Source organism: Corvus moneduloides, chromosome Z (assembly GCF_009650955.1).
Source record: "Corvus moneduloides isolate bCorMon1 chromosome Z, bCorMon1.pri, whole genome shotgun sequence".
NCBI lineage: Eukaryota > Metazoa > Chordata > Aves > Passeriformes > Corvidae > Corvus > Corvus moneduloides.
This window is the reverse complement of record NC_045511.1, coordinates 68,468,010-68,491,270: the sequence shown is the minus strand read 5'-3', so window position 1 is coordinate 68,491,270 and position 23,261 is coordinate 68,468,010. Positions and strand designations below refer to the sequence as shown.

Here is a 23,261-nt window from a genome sequence, read left to right as displayed (position 1 = left end):
AAAAAAAAAAACAAAACCCAAACCAGCAAAGAACTCAACCAACAGTCTGCAAAAGCTCTCTGTAAATGTACACTGCAAACACTGCATGGTCCTCGTAACACATCAGGTACTTACAGAACTGAAGTCAAAAGATTTTCAGTTTAAAAGGTTAAAAAAAAAAAAAAGAAAGAAAGGTCTGCAGGAGCCAAACTACAGCTGTGCTAAAGATTATAGTGTTTACCTTGGAATAATTCTTAATAGATAAGGAATAAATGGTCTGCTTAACACAACAGTTATGACACAAGGTAAAGAGACAGAGCTCACTTTTCCCACAGATCTCAGAGTGTGAGATGGGAGAAGGCGAAGGAAACCACCTAAAGAGGAAGTTGCCCTGAACACAATTTTCCTTAAAAACAGAGGTTTCTATGTGATTTCATTGGAACAGTCCCTCTACAAAACAGAACTGGTAAAATTTGATCAGAAGTCCAGTCAAGTGAAGTTCAGCCTATTTTGCATCTTCCCATGTATGTAGCATGAAATGCAACTGTGATTCCTATTTTCTAAAGCAAGGTGGGATTTTATACTAAATACATTTATACAAGGAACTAACTAAGCAAGCTGAAGCCCCTTAGTCAAAAAACCCCAAAATTAGAGCTGCAATAAAGCTTAGACTTTCTTAGGTGGAGGTGCATCTGGACAATGTTTTATCAATCTCTGCTTGAAGCAGCAGCAGCAGCAGTCATGTGTTCTCTGCACAACAGATGCTTCAACCTACTGCACAGAGGAAAGAGTTCAAGTTGGAGTGTTCTCCAGTCACCAAAGCAGTATCTTATGCCACCTACCATCCTCTACAGCCTGCTTCTATTTCCTGAAGAGTATTCCTGCCTCTCCCTCTGTCACATACAAACTGAAAGACAGACTGCCTGTGCACTTAGTGTCAAAAGAATTTTTAAGTATTTGCAAATTACAAAAAAAAAAAGAAAAAAACCCTGTGTGTTTTACATAAGATGGTATTTTTAAAAAGCAACATTAAAAGCACATAAAAGTCAAACTGCACTCCTAAGTTCCCTGTTCAGTTGTGGAGGAACATTACACCTTGAACAAAATTATTCCAAACAACTAAAGTACACAAAACCTCAAAATCAAATTCCCCAATGTTTAAAGTAACTTGTTGAAAAATGGATATGGGTGCTTGACCCAGAATTATACATTTTAACTGTAATTATACCATGAAGTTAACTGAGCAGAGTGTACGAAGTGCACATTCATACCAAGTGTCTTCTACAAATTTGCAGCTGAAGCCTCCTTTGTTCTAAATACTGACATATTTAGCTTCAACATGGGTACAGCTGCACTAATGCAAACCTTAAGGACAGAAGTGCTCTACTGGTGCAAACCAGTAATTTCAGCCTGTTGATATGCATAAAGCTGAAATAAACCATGCGTGCATATTTTTGCTTGCAGATGTGGAATGTCAGTGCAGATAGGATTTGTACTGTGGCATTAACACTGAAAAAAAAATAAAAAAAGCAAACCCAGAACTTCATTAAGTCAAAATTGCCATTTATTACTTTTTTTTTTACCCAGGCTGTTCCAAATTGAATTCTCTAAGTGCTTATTTTACAGCACTGTTTAAAAGCAAACAAAAAGGAAGACTATTGAGATGCATTCTTTATAAAATAAAGCTTCCATGTCCAACTTAAAAATCGCTAAAATATTCACCTACGCTCAGAAGCCAGTCCTGAAAGATTCCAGTCCAAAAGCAAGTAACATTCCTAATTTAAGTGCAACCAGGAAAGAGAGTGGTAAAGTTGCTTAAATGCCAAGTGTTGGTAGACTCTGAAGTTTAAAACTACCTTATGCAAAGACTGTATCACACAAAACTCTAATGCAGATAGGTTTCCTTTACTGTGTGTTTTCTTACTGGGCAGTGACTATTGGCCAGGATTACAAAGCTAATTATTCATACAGATCTGTAAAACAACAATGGCAACAGACAGAAAAACGAACACGGCTAGGACTGTAGTCAGGTAAAGCTTTGCTCAGGAAAGCATTTCTAGAAGAAAACTCAGAGCACAGCACAGTTGTTAATCTATGCAACTCACTGCTTTAATATCGTATCGTAGAAGCAACCACAACTTGAAGAAGCTGTCTGCTTATCTATGCTTCTTGACATATTTACTAATTCAGGCCTTCATTTGTGAAATTACATGCTGAATTGACTGCTACAAATAACTGTGCTAATTTTAGCAACACTGAGTACTAGATGGTAATTCTGAGCAGGATAACAGGGCAAGTTTGTCTGACCTGTAAAATCACCCATCTCACAATTCACACATTCACCGAGCATCTCATGACTGGGCTGCCCACCTACCACACTGCCCAGAGATACCTTAGGTAACTATCTCTGGTCACTAAAACTTCCATTGTAAAAAGAGCAGTATGCAGCATCTCCTCAAAATTTATTTTTCCACACTGGTAGCTATTCTACAGAAAAAATAAAGAATGACCAAAGAAAAGAAAAATATCCCAAACACAAACCAGAATCTGGAAGAACCATTTTCTTCTCTGGTTTGGTGAATGCATGGGTTATGAAAAGACTGGTTTTAAAATGCATGATTAAAAATTGTCTGACCCCCTGTATAAACAGTCCTGAGCATCATTACCAACATAATATAAATTATTGTAAAGGTTAACTCGTAGAATGAAGGTAAACTGCAGTACTGCACATGAGACACAAAAAAACCTCTTGGAAATGGGGGAGAGAGGAAGGGAATATCTTACAGGAAATCGATGACAAAATTGGCAAAATGCAATGGGTAAAGACAAGTACAGAAACAAACCCAAAAAAAGTTACATTAGAAGACAGGAAAAGTGTTGATTTCTGTGTTTGGGAGGAGGAATAACTAGGAAGGATTTAAAGAAAAATTTACTGAATCCTTGTATCATACTAGTTTAAAAACAGAAACATGCAGAAGGGTATAAAAATTGCCATAAACTCCTGAAGCACTAAAATGAGGTGGAAACTGTCTGGCAAGCAGATCTTATTACATGATCAGAAAAAAAAAGGAGTTGAGAATGGAGGGAAAAAGGAGAAATCCAGAGAAATGTCTGTGAAATCAGTAAAAAAAGAAAAATCTTCTAAATGGTTGGAGGAAGTCCAAGAAACTAAAGAAGTAAAAAAGTGCTGGAACCTGGAAAGAGCAGGAACAGGTGCATTAAGTGAGACACAAGGCAACAGAGCTATTAGGTTTCAGAGCAATGGACAGCCTAGATACCAAAAAAAAGTCAGATGCAAACAGATGTTCTCAAGCTACTGATATAAACATAAGTAACTGGAAATATCACTTATTAATATTTGATGTTTTGCAATTGAACCAATTGTTTAGCTGCATTTCTAGTTTTTTTCCTTTGAATGCTGAGAATTGGAGTAAGCAATAGTGAAAAATTAAGGGTAATTTCTTACCATCTTAAGAACTAAATAAAGAGCAAGCAAGGATAGAGGAGAAAAGGGCTGACACACTACAGCAATGTTCAATTTATGAAAGACATAATAAGCTATTAACAGGTGCCACAGACATGTTTGTCCAAAGGTATCATGGGCTACAGAAAAATACCTCAGTGGAATACTTTTATTATTTGTAACCATGACTCTGAGAAGCATGTTTTTAGGTTTTTTATTTTACACACACATAGTGACAACTACATGATTCATTAACATAACCTAAATAAAACACCACAGCTACAAACTGCCTGTTTTTGTCACTGATTTCCACATTCAAAGGACACCTGCTGCTTTTTTTCCTAAACCAGTTTCAAATGAGGGACATGCCTGAGATTCTTTTTGTTCTACCCTACTTGTGACCTGTTTAATCAAACAGTACCTTTGAACCCTTCAAGTAACAGCACTTTTCCCCCCAGCATTTTAATGCTGCTTCATTTCCTTTCCCCTATTATACAGAGGAGGAAGATGAAGTACAACAAACCACAGGGAGTGAACCTCTCCCACTTTCTAATTTATTCATGCATACTGCAGATCTGTGGAGGAGAAGATGCCAAATCAAACACGAGTGTAACAATTCAAGCTGCTCTGAGTGGCGAGGATCCTTTCCAGCCAAAAGAACCCCTTACCTTTCATTCAGTCCTAGTGGTGACTACTTTCAGGCAGATAATTTTTAGCCTCTCCTATATCACGAGCACCAGAGCAAACAAAGTCTGAGTTCCTGTATTGTCTGTTGTGATCGACTGAGTATGGTAAAGAAATCTTTTCTGGTATCTGTAAGGTTCACTAAACACTGAGTATCTGCATGCAAGCTTGTAAACAGAAGTAAAACTCTACATTGTTGACACCCAAGAGGAGATGCTGCTGCATAAGCAAATACCATGCAACTGAAGGAGGCAGAGAATGGAAATAGCTTTGGGCTGCTACCTCAGGTTTCTGGTGCTCATCAAGGGACAAGGAACAGAACAGCTCCAGGATCACTTTCAGCTGTGCAAGCAGATAATAATCTCTAAAGGCCCGTAATGCATCAGTGTTCTCCAGCAATCTGGAACAATACCTTCTGATCCCAACAGGAATGACAACAAAACAAAGAGAGACCAGCAGATCCTGCCAGCTTTGTGTCACCTGAGAACAGTGTGGGCCCAAGAATACCTGTAAGGCGAAGGATCTGAGTCCTGCTGTGGTAGGGGTAGGTTTCAACTCCCCACAAGAACCACGTATTTTGTGGGAGCCCTCTGCTAAAATCAAAGTTTTCTGGAGTGGAAAATGTGGGCAGCTGATGGGATCACACAGAAAATGCTAATTTTCCACTGCTCCACAGATTATGTTTTATTTAGGGTCTTAGTTGAAGACAGCTAATGAAATGTTTTTGTTCTGGTCAGTTTGGCAATTTCAGCTGATTTGAAGCAGGTACAGAACAATCCTCACAACTAGAAGCATGGGATTAACCGAACAAGCTGACATATGGCTCATGAAGAGAACAGACTTAACAGACTTCCAGCGCTGGAACTGCCTTTTCACTTCAGACTTAGTTCTTCAGAACAGCCTCAAGGAAGCCTGAATGCTGCCCACATCTGCTGCTTCTTATGCTAACCAGCTCCTTCGGACTGTGCTGAGGTACCACTCATCTGGCAACTTTCACAGGCAGTAACTAAAAAACCCACAATTTTTACTTTGCAGTCACAATGGAATTTATATGCTGTTTCACAGCTGCTCATTTGAATCCCCTGCTGAATACATGGGCTTTTGTGTAAGAACACAAATAGTACCTTTTCTTCTACTACTTAAGCCTGTTACTCTATACAGCAGTTGTAAATAGTGCTGACCTGATTACAACCTTATTCTCACATAATAACAATATTAATCCCACAAACTGGTACAGAAGTTCCCCACCATCTTATCTGTATTACTGGACTCAGGATTATGGTCAGCTATGCGTAAGCAGTTTCTAGGGGCACTGACCAGCCCGGACCTAAGCAGATTTTATTTTCAATGCAGCAATGTAATACAGAGGTAAAGTAAACCTCTGCACTATGAAATTAGCTGTTACACTGCAGACAACCTACAGAAGTAAGCAATTACCTCATTCACTAATGACCTGTGGGAAACAAACCTGAATGTATGTTGTTTCTTAGCTTCTGTTCCAGAGAGCAGTTCAATCTGTTAACTGAGTGCAGTAAATACCTAATTAAATTAAATCTCCAACAAGCCTGAGAAAAAATGTATTGAAAGCACTCTGCTTGATTATGGGCATTGGTCTGAAGAAACAGACCTATTGATCTGGTCAACTTCAAGCTTGTTCACCCAATTTAATTTGAGAAAGACAATAACTAAGTTTTAGTTGAACCTCCTTTCCCACTCTCCAGGGAAATAATTTGAAGTGACTCTTGAGTTCAGATGGCATAGAGAAAATATTTCATAGGTCACAGAAAACATTTATTTTGTTGCCAGTATGGACATGAAGCTACATTAAAAATGCAAATACGGTCTCCAGTGCAACAATTACATAGTGTGCAGACAGGGTCATATGTCATGAACTAGCTTCTCTGGTGGGGGCAATAAATCAGTTGTTCTGCATAAGGATCATATTAATTACCAGATTTCAGTAAAGTCCTCTGTAGCTGCAAACAACTGAAACAAGTTGATGACCTTGATTCTGTTTCCACCAGAGGTGCTCCCGTAATAGAGAACTGGCACTGCTGGCAGCCAGACAAAACATAGCAGAATTGTGAAAAGATGCTAAGGCTGGCTCTAGCATTATTGCAGCTGTGTTAATCTGGCTTTTTCTGCTTTCCTTCGGATACAATCCTAATATAATGATCCTGGTTTTAACAGGTCGTATATTATACAAACATAACTTTAATATTTTAAAGCTCCATTTAGAAAGTAGTTAGTCGGTAGCCTTACTCCTTACTGTTTCTTCAGAACCACGATCTTCCTGCCTCTTAGACACTTCACAGTCTAACTTCTGGCCTCATATAACCACAAGTGGTTCATATTAATCTGTTCTTGCTCCAGTTTTGTCCCTAAGTTTAGAGGGCCATTACTCCCATCTTTATTTTATTTCTCTAGCACTTGTAAAGAGAAAACAAACTAAGATTTTATTTCGCCATGCTGAACAGGACAAGTCCCTTCTCCACAGATAATGCCCATTTCTCTGACCATTGTGTACATCATTTTCTGCCAAATTAAACTGCATCTTTACATGCATAAGAGATAAGAATGACATATAACATTCCAGATCAGATCTTGCTACTCTTTATACAGTTTTTCCAGTCTCTACTGGTACCTCATCGAACTGAATTTGCCACCATGGCTCAGCCATGCTGATCCCTGAGGGTACAACACCAACTCTCTCCCCTTTTCTGTTCCTGAACTGAGGAGCTGTCAGCATAAATTCTTGTGACCATTCTTTCAAGCCCCTTAGCTTGCATGCCATACTTCTCAAAACATGAATCTTTTTCTGTGCTCAAGGTCAGCTATCTTTTTCTTGTTGGGTATCTAGGTATTGATCTGTATCACCTGTAGTGTCAATATCTGCATTTGTGTAAGCAAATTTCTCAAGCACACGCTTCTATTTTCTGCCTGCTTGTGTTGGTGTCCACCCCCTCAATTTGGCAACAATCCAGCCAGTCCACCAATGCTACTTCTGTAGCTCAAGGGGTAGTATTGCCTCCGCTAAAAAAAATTGTCACTATAAAATCAGTCCAAAAATTCCAGGACTGAAAACAGCCTATGGTATATAATAAGACAAAAATTTACAAAGGAAAAGTTGAAGTGGTCTTGCTTTATACAATAGGAGATTACTATTCTTGCCTCATCACACATGCCTTTTTATTGTTAGGAGAGGATAGACAGTTTTGAAAAGGTAATTTGTGGCTTCTTATCTGAAGACTGGAAATCTCACACAATGCAGGTTCACACTAAAATGGCACCGTCACTGCAGAACAGTGTTGGTTTAGAACACCAAAAAAACTTCATCTGCTGCCAGTTGGTAAAGAGTAATACTTGCAATAATTTACCATGATATGGTGGTCTGACTTGTCATTCAGACTGAACATGAACCCTAAACTGCCTGTTTCAAAAACAAAGATACTTCATATCTAGCCAAAACTCTGCAAATTTAACAGGTACAAAGTTAACAGATTTTAAAAGTAACTGAGATTGAGGTCACATTCTCTTGGATCTTTCATCTTTTTTTGTGAACAAATTTCTCCCCCCCTTTTTTTTTTACTTTGGACTCCACACAAAGCACAAAACCTTCATCTGACCTTAAAGCATCATAAAATGTAGATAGGGAAGCAGGACATGGCTGGAACTTCTTATTGTTCAGTGGGTGAATTATTACCCACTGACAGGAGTCCTGGTCTTTTTCTTTCTCCTAGTCACAAACTGAATTCCCATCAAAAAACAAAGAAATATTTGTTGTTTACAGGAAAAAAGAGCCTCATAGGAAAGTTCACTAGACGAACATCTGCTTTCTCTATAGCCAAGTTACATATGCTTCCTTGAAGATGAATATCAGTTTTTCTGTTAACACACAATTTCTGAAATCAGGTTGTTGTGCACGTTGGCTGTTTGTCACACACTCTTTTTCAATTATGTTCAGTTCTGTCCTAATTTTGTCATTTGTATAGCCCAGCTTTGGAAAAACAAAAAGCCCTACAGCCAGCACAGGAAGTGAGATTAAAGAGAAGCCTGTTCTGGTGACAAAATCACACAGGCTGGAGGAAGAAGGCGGCATCATCTGTGCAGCAGCCTTACCCTTCTCCGCAGTCTGTCCCTCTCTTCACGGACAGCGTTCATGGTGGCCTTGGTCCTGTTGAGCTCCTCCTCTTTGCTGCACAGCATGGCTGTGAGGCTCTCATTCTCTTCCCGCAGGCCAGCCAGCTCCTTCTCCCACCGAGACCTCTCCTCAGACAGGTTTGGATAAAGGTCACGTCCCAGCACACCCTCTATCTCCTCCACGGTCTGCAAAAACAGAGTCATCAACAAACAGAAAGGAGCAAAGACAATTGAGCAGGACTAATGGGTAGATGGGACAGAAATACGTGTTAACAGGCAACTCTACACACTTATATATATACACTCCTAGCCTCTCAACACCATTTGTTTGTTTCTTTTGTTTGCCAAGTAATAGCAAACAAAATTATTACTTATTTTCTTTGACAGTTTGACCATTTCATTAAAACATTTCATACTGACAAACACCAAAAAAGACAAATACACGCAAATAAAACATGTCACCTGTGAATGCCAGCAATCCTGGTAGTTTAATCTTGGAATACTTTAGAACAAATTAATGACTGCTTGTCATGGGCGAGCACTGTATTTATTGTTTCCCTGCTGAGTAACAGGCAGAAATGAGCAGCCTGTGAACGTGCATGGCATGGGGCCTTATTTATTGCTAGACCAATGCCAGAAAAGGGCAAGGAAAAGAGTGGGAGAGGATTAAAAGAGGGCTCTTCTTTCCCATGTCCCTGAGTATGTTCTTTCCTTGAGGTGACAGCAAAATAAAAGAAAGAACTCTGGCCTTGGCTAGGCTTACAGGGGATGTTACAGCCTTTCCAGTGCCTAAAAAAAGGCTGGGTTTCTCTGGGACACAATGACATTCAGCACTTCCCGTCCCACCTCTGTGCTCAGAGCTGCGCCTTGTAGGCACTGTTTGGTATGAGGGATATTAAGGAACTTCCAGTGGGTGAAACTAAACTACAAGCACCCACCAGCAGCAAGGGAATACTGCCATGCCTGAACTGACTGTCAGACTGGCCACCCAACATCCTGAAACACATCGTAACACTCAACGTGCAGTTTGGAATCTACTACCCAGTCTGTGCTGTGCCTGTGTTCCGTTTCTTCAGCTTTGGAAGATACCTGCAACAAGCAAAACCACTCCAAATGTTGCCCATAAGCTTTTGAATCTCCCTGGAGAGCAGTGTGTATTAAAATGATTGGAAGAAACATGGAAAACAAAAGAATATTTGACATCACTGGCAATGCAGAAAGTTTCATTTCACTGCCTAATACAAAAAAAAAGTTATAGCTAAAGCCTATACTTTTACATCTAATATGGAAGAGAACTCATGCACCAACGTTAATAATAATCTATTTAATTGTTTTATTCAAAAGAACATTTACATCCTGATGGGTCCCTTCCAATTCAGCATATTCTATGAACCTCTGATTCTCTATATAACAAAAATTGCTACCTTGTTTATTTCTTTAAATTGGGAGGGACCAAAAGAACCAACTAGAGCACAGCTGAAAATTACAAACCTAGTTAGAGGCACAACTTTTTTTTTTCTGCAAGAAATCTTCCCAGTGTTTTCAGCACCCTGTGACTTTGAGGTATCAATGAAATTTTATTATTTGTTCAGTTTATCCTTTTGAATTGTATTTCATGTCTCTCTTACATAAAACTGCAATACATCTAGACCCACAATTATGAAACACTATTGACAGAGTATCTACACTGTAATTCTGCTTACAGATTTGATAGGAAACTGAAATGACTTTTCTGAAAAAGCAGAGCCTTGCAGCACCTCTGAGATGAAAGAAGCCACAGCTCTCCCTTGTATTAGCTTCACTTGGACCCATAGGTCTGAAATTATGCCAAGGTAAATTATTTCAACACAGCATGAGGATGAGTTCAAGTTCTGAATAAGCACAGGGTGGTTAATCACATGATGTAAAGAGAAGCTCTGTAATGGCAGGAGCATTCTCTTTTGAGGATGCCAGCTTTATTTTAAACAGTGCCTCTTTGTTGCTGATTTCTTCTCTCCCTTCTTCCCTCCGCCACCCATCTGAACTTCCCCTGCTGTTTTCTCACCCCTGTAATGCGAAGTTCTGCCGCTGCCTCCTTCCTCCTTATTCCCCATGCTCCAGTGTTGCTATTTTCCCAACCCCTCCCCTTCCTAAGCCACTGCTTCTCCTCAGAGCACTACTACTACAGCAATTCTCCGGAGTCCAATATGCTACCAACCATCCTCTATGGAAAATGAAACATAAACACTGTACATAGATACAGCTGTGTAAAATAACGTTGATTAGTTTTCTTCAAAGCAGCATTACAGAGCAGTTTTATCTGATGTGTTGCTGCACAGCAGATAATTCAGGTATAATTTCAAAGAGTGTAGGATTGAATGATAATGTCGTGTTCCGAGCACAGGGCAACAGGATGTCATATCATGGTAATTCCAGTCTTGTCTCTGACACTGCCATCAGTGCTCTCTGCCTTATTTTCTTTAAAAGAAGTGTTGTGTTACAGACATGGTATCAGATTAAATCAGCAAGTATCAGGTTTAAAAGAACCAAAAAGCAGTACTTCTTCAAATGGTGTAACTCAATGGCAGAATTTACTCCTAAGAGAATTTATGGAAGCCAAAAATTTAGACAGGTTTTAAAACACAGTAGATATAAATAAGGAAGAAAACTCCATCCATTACAATTAAACACAAAGACATCATCTTTGGTTCAAGTCCCTGCAGACCCACTTTGCTGGAAGCACCTTTGAAGGAAGGGGAAGAACATACTATGCATGTCATTTTTGATGCTGTCTTTCCATTAGCATCTGCCACTAGGCAGATGGACTTTTGGTCCAACCCAGTACAGCTGTTCTCACGTTCTAAATGTTTCATGCTTGGAAGTATTTACAGCTTTTTTAATCAGAAAAATTTTAGTGGTTAGGTATCTGTTACTGCTGTGTTCTCCAAAATAAATGAAACATTAACCAGATTATTTTGTGTAAATTTTCTTAAAGGATGCTTTTGTAACCGTTCAGTTTGAAAGACAGTCTGATAAATTTAATTTCAAGGTCTTTTCAGTTTTTGTGGGACAGAAACAATTGAGTTAGCCAGGGTCACATGATTTGTATAAAAAAGCAAAAAAAAAAAAAATCAGCAGCAACTGCATTAAAAGGAACCTAGTGAAATTTAACCACCAAAGCTGAAGGATTTAAACCACTTAAATGCATTAGTCTGCTGGTGAAGAAAGAAGTCAATAGTCAAGGCAAAAGATAGTCAGAATATTTCAGGTTTCCAATTCACGATTCCACCCACTTAAAAAATCTCTCCGTTTTTTCTCTGAAGAAACAGGAAAGCAGAAATGACCTGCAGCGGAATGGTAGAGAGAGGCTCTACATGTAGGTTTTGCTATATTAAACACATCTCACTTCAGATACCTCTGTGGGCCTCACACAGGCTCATCTCTACCTATTTCCCAGAATCCACAGTCTCTCTTTTGGCGAACAGTGACTTCTGAAAACAGTTAACCCTAAAACTCCAAATAGTACTTGGCAACATTCAAAGCACTGGTCCTAATCCTCTGAGATATTCAAATAAACTGCTTTAATACTGATCCCAAGAGACCAGAAGTCAAATATACACACATTCTTCAAATTACTACTCAACATTAATTTCTTTATATTTTGTTATATTTCTCAGACACCTCCAGGTACAGAAGGAACTTCTCCCAGTAGTAAGACAAAGGGCTGTCAAAGCCATCTAGAGTGGTCACAGACCTCCCCACTTGTAGAGCAAACTGTCAATACAATTTTTCTTGTATAAATGAGTCACTGACACCTTTCCACCTGACACAAAAAACTTTCTCATGTTTTCCCCTGTATATAGGAAGATTCTCTGTGGCTCCCTTGCTTTCAGGCTCTGAATTGCAATGCCTTTTGTTACACCTGCCACGAAACATCCCTTTCCTTGTTCTGTTACATTCACAATAAATGCAACACATACAGATAGCACTTGAATTATTTGTTCTGAGTCTGAGTTATCTCATTTGAGCAAATGCACAACAAATGCTTTGTGTTAAATTAGCTTTTGTTGTGGTTTAGGAGTGGTGCTCCCCAATTTAGTGTTCCCACTGAAACTCCAAACCACGCCCTGCTCACTCACTCTCCAATCCCCTATGGTGGGATGGAAAGGGAAATCAGAGGCACAAAAGGCAAAGATCAGGAGTTGAGATAAGAACTATTTACTGGAAACGGGAATGAGGTAAGAAAGTGAACAGTAACAGCAAAAATACTAATAATGGAGTGTACAAGAAGTGTACAATTTGAAGAAGAGCTCTCACCCCCAAGAATACACAACCAGGAAGGGACCCCTTCCCCTCTTCCTGGAAAATGAGGGATACAAGATAACCTGGCCATGCCCCCTCCTGGCTACTGCAAAAATTAACCCACTCCTGGCTGGAACTAGGACGGCTTTAGATTTTAAGACAGCCAAATCACAACCTAGGCATACACATGGTGTTTTCACTCACTGGTCAATGATTACCTGTAGGACCTTGGGCAGGTGACAACTTGTTTGCTGGACAAGCAAACTTGCTTAAGAAAGTAAATTAAATGTTGAGTATCCCCACTTCTCTTATCTTTGAAAAGAGCATAAGACAAATATATTTCTGTTTTGAGGTCAAAGTAGCTCCTCCTGGACCGTAGAAGGTGTAGAACAGGTGTGCTGCTACTTACCAAACACACAGTCTGAACACGAGTTGACTCCTGTGAAGAAGTACTTTTAACACCTTTGACAGCAAAGTGTGATTACTGCAGAAGTGACCAGGTGTCTGAGTCAATGAGCACACAGCATTTTAGAGCCTAATGTTACCATTACCTTAATGGCTAAATCACAGTGTTCGCTGGCAGTAGTGAGTTGCTCAATGTGTCTGTCCACTTCTGCCACCGATAAACTGCAGCTGCTTTTCTTCCTCCCACAGACAACATTTTCCAGACCTGTCAGCACTCTCTGCAGTTCTGAATTCAAGTCACTACAGTTATCTAAAAGAAAGCAAAACAAAACAAAACAAACATCATAGCAATTAGTGACTCAGTGAAAAAACAAACCCTAACCCGGAAGCGCCTGCTGCAGAACAGCCAGGACTGGATACTGTTCAAACAATGTCCTTGCACTCTGCCACTTCTTCCTCGACAACTGATAGGCTTAAAAACCATAATCACATCAACTGAAATAATGAGCTACCTCTCATCCAACAAATAACAGCCCCACAGCTTATCTCAAGTGTTCATTCTTTCTTCAAAACCCCCTCTTTTCTGAAGAACATTTTAAGATATTACAAGCTTACATTCTGTGACATTTCTTTATGTTGTTCTTTTGGTCATTTAAGGCCTATTATCCTGATTTTGTTAATGTCATATCTTTGTCTCTGTAAAAACATTTTTCTGTCTGGTACATTCAGTGATGTTTTAACTTGATGTTTTTCAGAGGAATTTTTGTGGTTGTACTTAGGTTCTGCCTAAAAAATCATGGTGTTTACAGAAATGATCCCTACCAACTATCTTAGAGCCTGTGTTTTATCTTAATAGCTAGTCCTTCAAATGAAACTGCAGAATATTCAGGGATCATAACACCACAGCTTGTTATGTCCCATACTACAGCCATATTACCAGCTTGTACAACAAAGTTATTTTAATTATAAACTATCACAGAGAATTATTTCCTTTCCTGTCTTTAGGCAAACCTCTTCTAGCGCCCACTGCCATAGCATCCTCCACCTATCTGAAAACAAGTGGGTCTCTGTAGCTTGCTAGCTCACTTCAAAAATTATTTTTGTTTTTCTTAGGTTCACCTCTGGTGATGAACAGTGGCAGTTCCTAAGGCAGACGTGTGGCAGAATTCACCCCTGTGCTGTCTCCTGGATGTGCCAGTCAGTACTTCTGGCTCGCTAGGTAAGAGCTGGCAGTACCTACCCACAGCAGAGCACACAAGGGGTGCACTATGAGGCGGCAGCACAGCCACAGCTCCTCTATCCCACTAAGAACAGTGGCAGGCATTCTTGGTGGAAGTTGTGATTCCTGTACTGCCACTGTAAGAGCCTCACCATGGTCAGAATTTTGTGGTAGCCTCACAGCTGTGAGGCTCTTTTGTAGGCACTAAAGCAGTGCATTGAACTGGGTCTGAATTTTAACAGACACGAGTCACCGGATTATTGCACACTGCCTTGAAATCTCCCTATGCAAGGGAAGACTGAGAGCTGCTGGATGAAGGAATGACAGGAAAAGAAGTAAAAAACTGCAAACTCATTATCGTAACTCTAACTCCACCGCCTAATACACATAAACACAAACCTACTGCTGACCAAAAAGAAGAGTTTAGAATGATGTTGCAACATTGCATGAAAAATTTGAATGGTCAATATATAAAAGTTTTTTCTGGGAAGTCATTCCACTAATTCCTGATTAACAGCCACCCATGTGTTATAGTAACACAAAAAAATGCCCTTTATAATAATACCACCACTCACTCACAAGCAGGATATAGCAAGCAGTATGCTTACTTGTAAAAACCTTGTGTTTTGTTTTTTTCCATAACATCTTCTGTAATGAACATTTTGTATTTTTAAACAACCTTCACAAGACCTTGTCTGCTGGGATTTGTTTCAACTGTGACATTTCCCCCATAAAATAAGTGGTTTACAATGTGAGAACCCCATTTCTGACAGAAAACCATCACAGCCCAATCACAAGCTCTGCAAGACGCACTGGAGAGCATTCACAGTTCTAACTCCAGGTGTTTTATTGCCTGTAGCAATAACAGAGCAACAGATCCACACGCATTAATGTGTCATGAGGTATTACTGGTTTTACTAAGTCACTGATGCTCACTCCATTAGGGCAGTAAGCAAGTCATGCACATGGCTTATACAGCATGGTTTTTTATCCCCATATACCTATATCTAGCAGGACTTAAAATCATACATATTCCTGTATCTATATGTGTGTGTGTGAGATTTATTTTCATAGCAATATGGAAATAACACCCAAAAACGACAGTCTATGGATAGAAGGAAAATATGGAAACAATGCAGGAATCCCTACAGATAACATTCTTATTTTGTCCATTGCTATCTGTAAGTCCCACCGTTAAGGAAAAGGAAGCACCCAAGATTTGCAGCTTCTTGTGGTCAAAGGAATGACAGAAGTCAGAGGATCCACGAAAGCTCATAAATACACACCTGGCATGGAAATTGGGTCAGGTTAGGCCCTGACCTACTATATAAGCACATGGCAGCGGCTTCTGGATAAAGTGGGAAAGTGAAGAGAGAGAAGGAGACGGGCGAGAGACACAGAGAAGAAGAGAGAAGAACCCAGTCCTGGCTCTGGTATGGTCCAGCTGTTCAGGGCGCTGGGCTGCACATGCACAAGCACACTGGGCTGCGTGGAGGTACCTGTTTATAGGTAAGTTTTCCCTGCTCTGGAGATAGGTGACACTGAACCATGCCATAAATCAAATCCCTCCAGATGGGAGAGAATTTTCTAAAAGTCCTTGCAAGGAGTTTCAAAGATAAACTGAGACTTTTGCTGGAGTTTCAATGCTGCCGGATAGTTGTTTATTAAGTCTTATCAGAGGAACAGAGCCACCAGCGTGACCCAGGTACAGATAGAACACAGAAAGCAGGAGTGAAGTCTAATTGTCAAGATTTACACAGCCTTTTAAAGATAATTTAACCAATAGTCATTAAAAATGTATATTATTTTCACTTTCCTACCAATTATTCAGTAACATGGGCAGGAACTGCAGAATTCTCTATCCAGTCATTCCAAACTACTTTTACTGCAGAATACGGAGTAGTAGAAGAAGGAGAAGAAGGTTTAGAGAACAACCACAGTCCTCCATTTTGATATTTTTTACTCTTATCTATTTACTACAAAGAGAAGCCCAACACCTCTAAATTTTCACCCTGTGACAATCTTACATAGTAGTCTATCACCTAATTCACACCACTGTATTTTCTAGTTCTTGTCTGATCGTTGGTAGTTTTTCCCAAGGTTTGAAGCTAAAACAGTGTTGTTCAGGGGGGTAAGAACCCTTAAAAACAGGCAGAGGAATATTCTCGGCACTCTGGGTTCCTACAATAGGTTCCTCACTTTCTATGCAAATTAGTTATCCTGGGCAATCTGTTCTTTCAGACCTTTCTAGAAATGGTTGGGAGGGCTTCTGGGGTCTTAGGTGGTCAGGATTCCCCTCTACAGCCCATGCCCACTTTTCAGCCTCATCCTTGCACTTGCTGTGTGCTGTGTTGTGCTTAACTAAACAAGGACATCTGTCCCTGAAAAGTGCTGCCTGTACCTCTGCATGGCTCCCTTCTCCAGCTACATCCTGTTCCTCCTCACAGCGTGTTATTATCAACAATCCTTCGCTGTTACTACCAACAATCCTTGGCTGGCTCCAGAGCTATCTGTCTGTTGGTTTTTGAGGCAGACACATCTGCCCCCTTATCTTCTAGGTCTCTACATTGTACATCATTCTATTGCTGTGTTTTTCATTGTTAGACCAAACTTAAACGGACAACTTGCTGTTTATGTCCACAAACCCTGGTTCAGCTCCACTTCATGAAGACAAAATAAATACTGAAAAGCGAATTTGTTTTTGGTTTTTTTTTTTTTCTTCTGGGTAAGAAGAAAATTAGGGAAAAAAAAGTCCTCATACTAGAATCTGTTCAAGTAGGAACTTAACAGTAAACATTAACATTTTTGAGTAAAACATTAATTTTCTATAACTATAAAAACTTCTATTAAGTATTTTGAATTCCCTAGGTCAGATACTTTGTAGTCACATTATTAATACTGTTGTACCGATGTTTCTAGAAATCACAAACATGTAAATACAAATGTGCTGTTGCAGGTCTTGCATTTATGAACAATATAGTCCAGAAAACAGCAATAGTGTCCTGAAGAGAATTCTGGAAATCTGTCATAGTGAGGATTACACCAGAATTCTGCTAGGAAGGTCTGCTTCTGGAGAAATGGAGGCTCAGGGGAGACCTTACCGCTCTCTACCACTACCTGAGAGGTTGCAGTGAGGTGAGGGTTGGACTCTTTTCGCAGCTAAAAAGTGACCAGACAAGAGCAAACAGCCTCAAGCTGCACCAGGGGAGGTTTAAATTGTAGATTAGAAAAAACATGTTCATGGACAGGGCTGTAAAGCATTGGATTAGACTGCCTAGGGGAATTCTGGAATCACCATCCCTGAAAGTGTTCACCCAACCATGTGGATACTGCATCTGAGGACATGGTTTAATGGCGAACTTGGTGGCAGTGCTGGGTTGATGGCTGGACTCAATGATCTCAGAGATATTTTCCCAAACTTAACCATTATATGATTCTACAATCAAGGCAGAGAGGTTACTTCACATGTAAGTTCACAGTTGTGTACAAGCTCAGCATCAATTGTGATTAATTCATTTAATTACATTAATGTAATTAAATTAAGCCTACATTAATTCATTTCCTCACCAAATGCTCAGATTTTCATTTCAAAAGCTGTGATACCTTTTTGCTGTGGAAAGGCATCAATTCTGCTGAGAACACAACTCACCCACGTCTGCAGTGACCATGGTGGACTGGTTCTCTGGCACTGAGACAGAGTTCTGGTCCATGCTGCGTGAATCTTCATTCACCTCCTGCTGGCTTTGGCTCAGCTCCGACCGCAGCTCTGAGTACTCATCCTCCTCCCTGGCAGAGAGAGCAAAGGCAGAAATTAAATCCTCTGAGGAAATGTGCATCTTCATGACACGCATTTCAGACTCCTTAAGCTGAGCAACAGGATCCAATTCACACAAGTGTTTTGTCCAGTCAGTAGAGATGACTTTACACCCTTCATTGCAAAGCAACTGTGCCATGTCCATAACACCCACTTGCAGCTGCCAGTGCCTGGTTTCCATTTCTTTATTCCCAACTTCATTATTTCTCCTGGCCACTGAAGAAGGAAGCAATGGGTAGAACTGAGTGTTAGCAAGGATGTGTGCAAGGACATTCATTGCTCTGCAGTGACTCCCCAGCTGGTAATTCACACAAATCAGCACAAGTGGCTTTGATCCCAAAGTGGATTAGAAGTAACTGGTTTTGGTCTGTTTCTCAGTTCAAGGATGTCACCATCTCATGTGCAAAGCAAGCATGCACATGCTTGTACCTGCACATGTAAATCACAATGTTCTTGGAGACTGGTAGGTTTTTTAATTTCTCCTCCCAAAAGAGAGAGGAACAGATAAGCGAGTATTGCACTGAACTGCTGAAGTTAGTGGAAAAGAAAAAGCCTCAGTTACCTAGGTTTTAATTTATTTGTCAAGCTGGTTCAACTAAAATAACTGAGGACACAGAATACTTTAGCTAAAGCTAATGAGCTTAAAAATTAGGGCTTTTCCCTTCTGTCTCCACACAAAGAGTTCAAAGCACTGGGAAAGAAGATAAGTAAATGAATAATAGCTTTGCTTTAGAACATTTGTAAACACTTTTCTTTTGATCCATTTGCTGATTTGACTCAATTTTTTTTTTTTACTTTTGTAGTGACTGTCTTAACATTAAAGTATCTATTTTAAGCACTGGAAAAACACCAGTTTATCCAGGCGCAGGGCCCCTCTGATAGAAAACAAACAGCCATCATTTTGTTGCTCACTAGATCACATGCAGAGATTAATTTTGCTGCAGATTCAGCAGAAAAGTGTGAGAATGGAACTGTCTGGCTTTGGAAAAAATGAGAAACAGCAAAGACCTATCTGGGGATCTGCATCTGGGAGGGTAATCTGTAATGTTAGGTCTGCTGTGTGTGTGCAACACAGTGACGAGAGCTTCCTGCAGGATTCAGCCTGGAGGTGTGTCTCAATTTGTCAGGGAAAATAGCAGACAAAGTGGCCCATACATACAGGTATCAATGACAGAAGTAAAGTCTGCTTTCAGAGCTGCAGAGGTGACAACTTAGAAACCTCAATAAAACTCAAAAAAGGACTTCCAGCTTGCTTGCCAAGCAGGGTTTCCCAAGGTACCAAGACATTATTTCTACCATGCTCTTCTAGCCCTCACATTTGCTTCAGTGCAAAGAAAATGTCACCTTAGCAGAAGCACTTGGTGACCACTATTACTACACAAAATGCAGGCCAGCTGCTTAACACTGAGATTTACATCAAAGAAAGGTCTTTGAGGTACCATGCAATACCTGTTTAAGACAGTGTTAGAACGGAATAATGAATAGCAAGAGTTTAAACAGCGTAAGGAAGACACATAAACGTCAGTTAATGTTCCATGAACCAGTTTGTTATTAGCCACCAAAAAAGCCACTAGTAATTAGCTTTAGACAAAAACAATTACCAAGCACTCAAACAGTTGTAGTTTCTCATCTGAAGGTAACTGATTTTTTTCATTTATGAAACAATTAGTCCTACATTTTTAAAACCTGAATTACCTCCACAAATGGATAAGAAGCTCTATTGGCCCTAAAGCAACAGCACACACAATAATGATTTCTCATCACTCTTCTTTGGGCTCTTCTTGCATGGATTTTTCTGTTCCAAATACAACACAGCCTCATCTAGCTGGCACTTGTTCTGGGTTTCTCAGTTTAAGTGCCCCTCACTATCTTGGGGCAGTTGAAAACTATGTCACGTAGCAGGACTCACACCCTTCTGATGACTCAAGCCAGAAGTCAATTTCCAAATGAATTAATGCTTTTAAAATCTGTCCAGAAAGATCAGAAACCCACTTCTGATAAAATGGCAGCCAGGTCCACCACCAGCCCAACTGGGCACAGACTGAGGGCAAGAATAAGGGGGAATTCAAGGGCAGTGATACATCACAAATATAAATTCTGCCTTTAAAACTGATGCTGGCAGTAACAAAAGATTGCTTGAGATTTTCCTTTCCCCAAAACAGAAGGAAGAGTCCTCCAGTGGCACTGGAAATGCAAGGTGCACGACAGCTGACAATGATCAGCCACTGGACTCCTGCCACACCACCCAGAAGGTGAAGGCACTGCAACTTCCTTATTGCTGCCATCAGTGACCGCCTGGTTGTAAAAAGCAGGCTTCTGTTTTGTTATGGGCCCTGATGATCCCACTTGCTGGAATGTCATGGTGACTTGGGGGCAGTTAAAACCAGATCAAGCCATTCTAGACACAGAGGGCATGGGATAAACATTGGAGGAAAAAACCCGTGGTTTTCAGGTACTTCTGCACTAATATCTTTCTTCATGACCAGGTGCAACCAAGGATCAGAGTGCTGCACAGACACTGAGAAAAACTTGTTAAAACACTGAGCAAAATGGCACATTTTTCAGCATCCTTTCACACCACAGAACATTGGCTAGGTGTGCGTTCTGTTCATGGCCGCAAACAGTCAGTAGCTTTGTACTCCAGGTGCCAGCAGTTTTTCATCATTTTATTTAAATAACTATAAAACCCTCTAAGACCGTCAAATAGAAAATACTACAGGTGTGTGTGCACCAAGATTGACTGCACTCTGTGTACAAACACTTGAGGTCCCTCTGAACTAGTTCATTGTGACATAGTGACACGCTTGAGACAGCATGGAAATTAATCACTGAGGGCAAGTGAAGCTGGGCACTGTGTGCTGAACCAACATTACCACACCCACATTGCCACTTGAACTGAATCCAGTATGTGCTTACTTCCACCTAGCCCATATTTAGAAGCTAGAATTAGACCTCCAGGTCACTGTTTAAAAGTGACTGTAAGTGCCATGTGTTATTTCTTGTGATGTCTCTTCACTACCCCTCTTCTCCATTAACTTCCAACACCTCCTAAATGTATTGTCTGAACAAATAATTTTACAGTAATGGGTTATAAGCTTCTTGACAACTGTTTCAAGTAATCCTTAGCAGGCACCAACACTGAACAGAGTATATTTCTGTCTGGTATTGTTATAGCTGCACACTATTTTTAGAATTGCAGAGATGTACCCAAACAGCCACTGGTTTAGAGCTAAAAGCAATTAGACATCTCTCTTTTCTTTTTCTTGAACCTCAATCTGACATCTAAGAAAAACTGTCAGTCACATGCTGAAGTTACAGTTGATTTTGACAGCCAAAGAAATGATTAAGAAAAAAAAAGAGTCAAGTTTGAATGAATCTAAGGCAATACTAAAAACTTCTGAAGTCAGAAATATTCACCCTAAATGTAGACATAATTACATTTTAGTACCCTACTGTATAATTTCTAAATGCTTTTCGTGCTTCAGAGTTACTGGGTATACCCTTTATGTCCAAGTATTTACAATATAACTCTGACTGGGAAGATCCATTTGATTGGTTTTCCTATCTTCTAAGTTGTACACACTTTGAGAGAAAATTGCAGTAGGCATGCACCTTGTCAAAGGACAGAGAACCTTGGCAACACAGAGGCTCATATACTTGCACGTGAGTATTTGAGTATTGGAACTCACTTTTTTCACCTTTTTTTTTTTTTTTTGAGGTGCTTCCAAACCAGCTGGGCTATGCAGTGCACCAGCAGTAGGGAGATGAGACAATTGCAGATGAATGCTGGCTTGCTACCCCCAAGCATGGTGAAGTAATTTTCCTCTGGGAATGCTGGAAGTATGTAATGCAAGAGCTGCAGCTAAATTCATGGGGCCACACACATGGAAAACTTGTTGTACCCAAGAAATGGCTAGCAAACCTAGAAAAATCCAGTAAACTTCTAAAAATATTCCTGTAACACTACTGCTACTGGGATCAGCATATCAGACACACCTGGGAAGAGACACATGCACTGACATGTGACTTAAGTTCTCTCCTTTCCCAAAAAAGCTGTGGCTGCCCCATTCCTGGAAGCATCCAAGGCCAAGCTGGACAGGGCCCTGAGCCACCTGGTCTTGCGGAAAGTGTCCCTCCCCATGGCAGGGGGCTGGAACTAGATGGTCTTTAAAGTACCTTCCAACCCAAACCATGCCATGATTCTAGAGCTGGCATTACTAAGCCACATTACACTTCTAAATGCTGACACTGCAAAGGCAGAAAACCCCCAACATACCAAAAACCAGAGACAAAAATTCTCAGAATGGAGAATATTAACCAACTTATACAGCCTGCCAACACTCCTCCTAAAACTGTTGCAACACCTTATTTAGATTTAAACACGGTATCTGCTTACTTTCTGTCCTACTTTCTGAGGGTACTGTTCACATTCACACAAAGATAATACAATTTAAAGAGGATAATCAAATACCTTCCATGAAATAACTGGTTTCTTCTAATTGTTTCCAAAATATTTTTGGGTTTAAGAACTATAAAGAATGTCATAGTGATGCCATGATGATTTTTTACCTTTTCTTTTATACCCCTTTTATACCTTTTTTCCAACTTCTGTATTCTCAGTGCTTTTTGCCTACATTCTTGGACTTGTTTGTTCAGCTAGGAGACTGAATACTTTAGAAGCTTCGTAGCTAGAGATCAGCGTGCCCCAGACCCCAAGGTCCTCTCCAGAACACATTTTGTAAACTGAGATAGAACCATCCAGGGGAAGGTTCCTTGGGGGGGGGGAGCTCATTTGAGCCTCTCATTGGGGAATCTTTGATAGATCTGCTAATTAGTAAAACCTATAATGTTATTCCAGATCTTTTGTGTGGTAGGCATTGCGGTGGGCATTGAGGTGCATTCGACCTGGACGTGTGCACCTAAGGGTCCTTATAATAAATACCAAGGTAAAATCCCTTTTTCCCTTCTACCTGTGTTTGACTGTTGATTTTAAGACCAGGAAAAGGCATCAATAGAGTAGAGGTACATGAAGCTACATGTTAATTTATTTTTACAATCTAAAATCAATATGTGAAAAAACTCAAGAGTTGCTGTATCAGCACTGGGGAAACATTCGTCTGTTATGCAATTAATGTAAACTCTGCTTCCAGAAAGACAGCCCAAATTTTGTGACAAGTAAAGCCTCTGCTCAGTACTACCTGCAGGTTTCAAAGAGACAAATCAAAATTAAAATCCTTCTGTTTTAGAGGAAAGTATAATTGCTGAGGCTCCAGCAG

The 23,261-nt window shown here is 40.1% G+C and overlaps 2 protein-coding genes across 6 annotated transcripts in view; both read right to left on the bottom strand.

The window, feature by feature from the left end:
* Window positions 1-23,261, bottom strand: part of LOC116437867 (T-cell activation Rho GTPase-activating protein-like) — a 633,784-nt gene that overhangs the window by 315,877 nt on the left and 294,646 nt on the right. The gene's annotated exons all lie outside the window — the stretch shown is intronic.
* The window catches only part of MCC (MCC regulator of WNT signaling pathway), a 186,785-nt gene that overhangs the window by 36,274 nt on the left and 127,250 nt on the right, over window positions 1-23,261 (bottom strand). For all 5 annotated transcript variants that reach the window (XM_032096158.1, XM_032096159.1, XM_032096161.1 and 2 more), the window contains 3 exons: window positions 17,821-17,957; window positions 13,099-13,262; window positions 8,246-8,452 (listed from right to left, as the gene is read on the bottom strand). In XM_032096158.1, coding sequence (XP_031952049.1) covers window positions 8,246-8,452; window positions 13,099-13,262; window positions 17,821-17,957 — 508 coding nt within the window. The remainder of the gene's footprint in view (window positions 1-8,245; window positions 8,453-13,098; window positions 13,263-17,820; window positions 17,958-23,261) is intronic.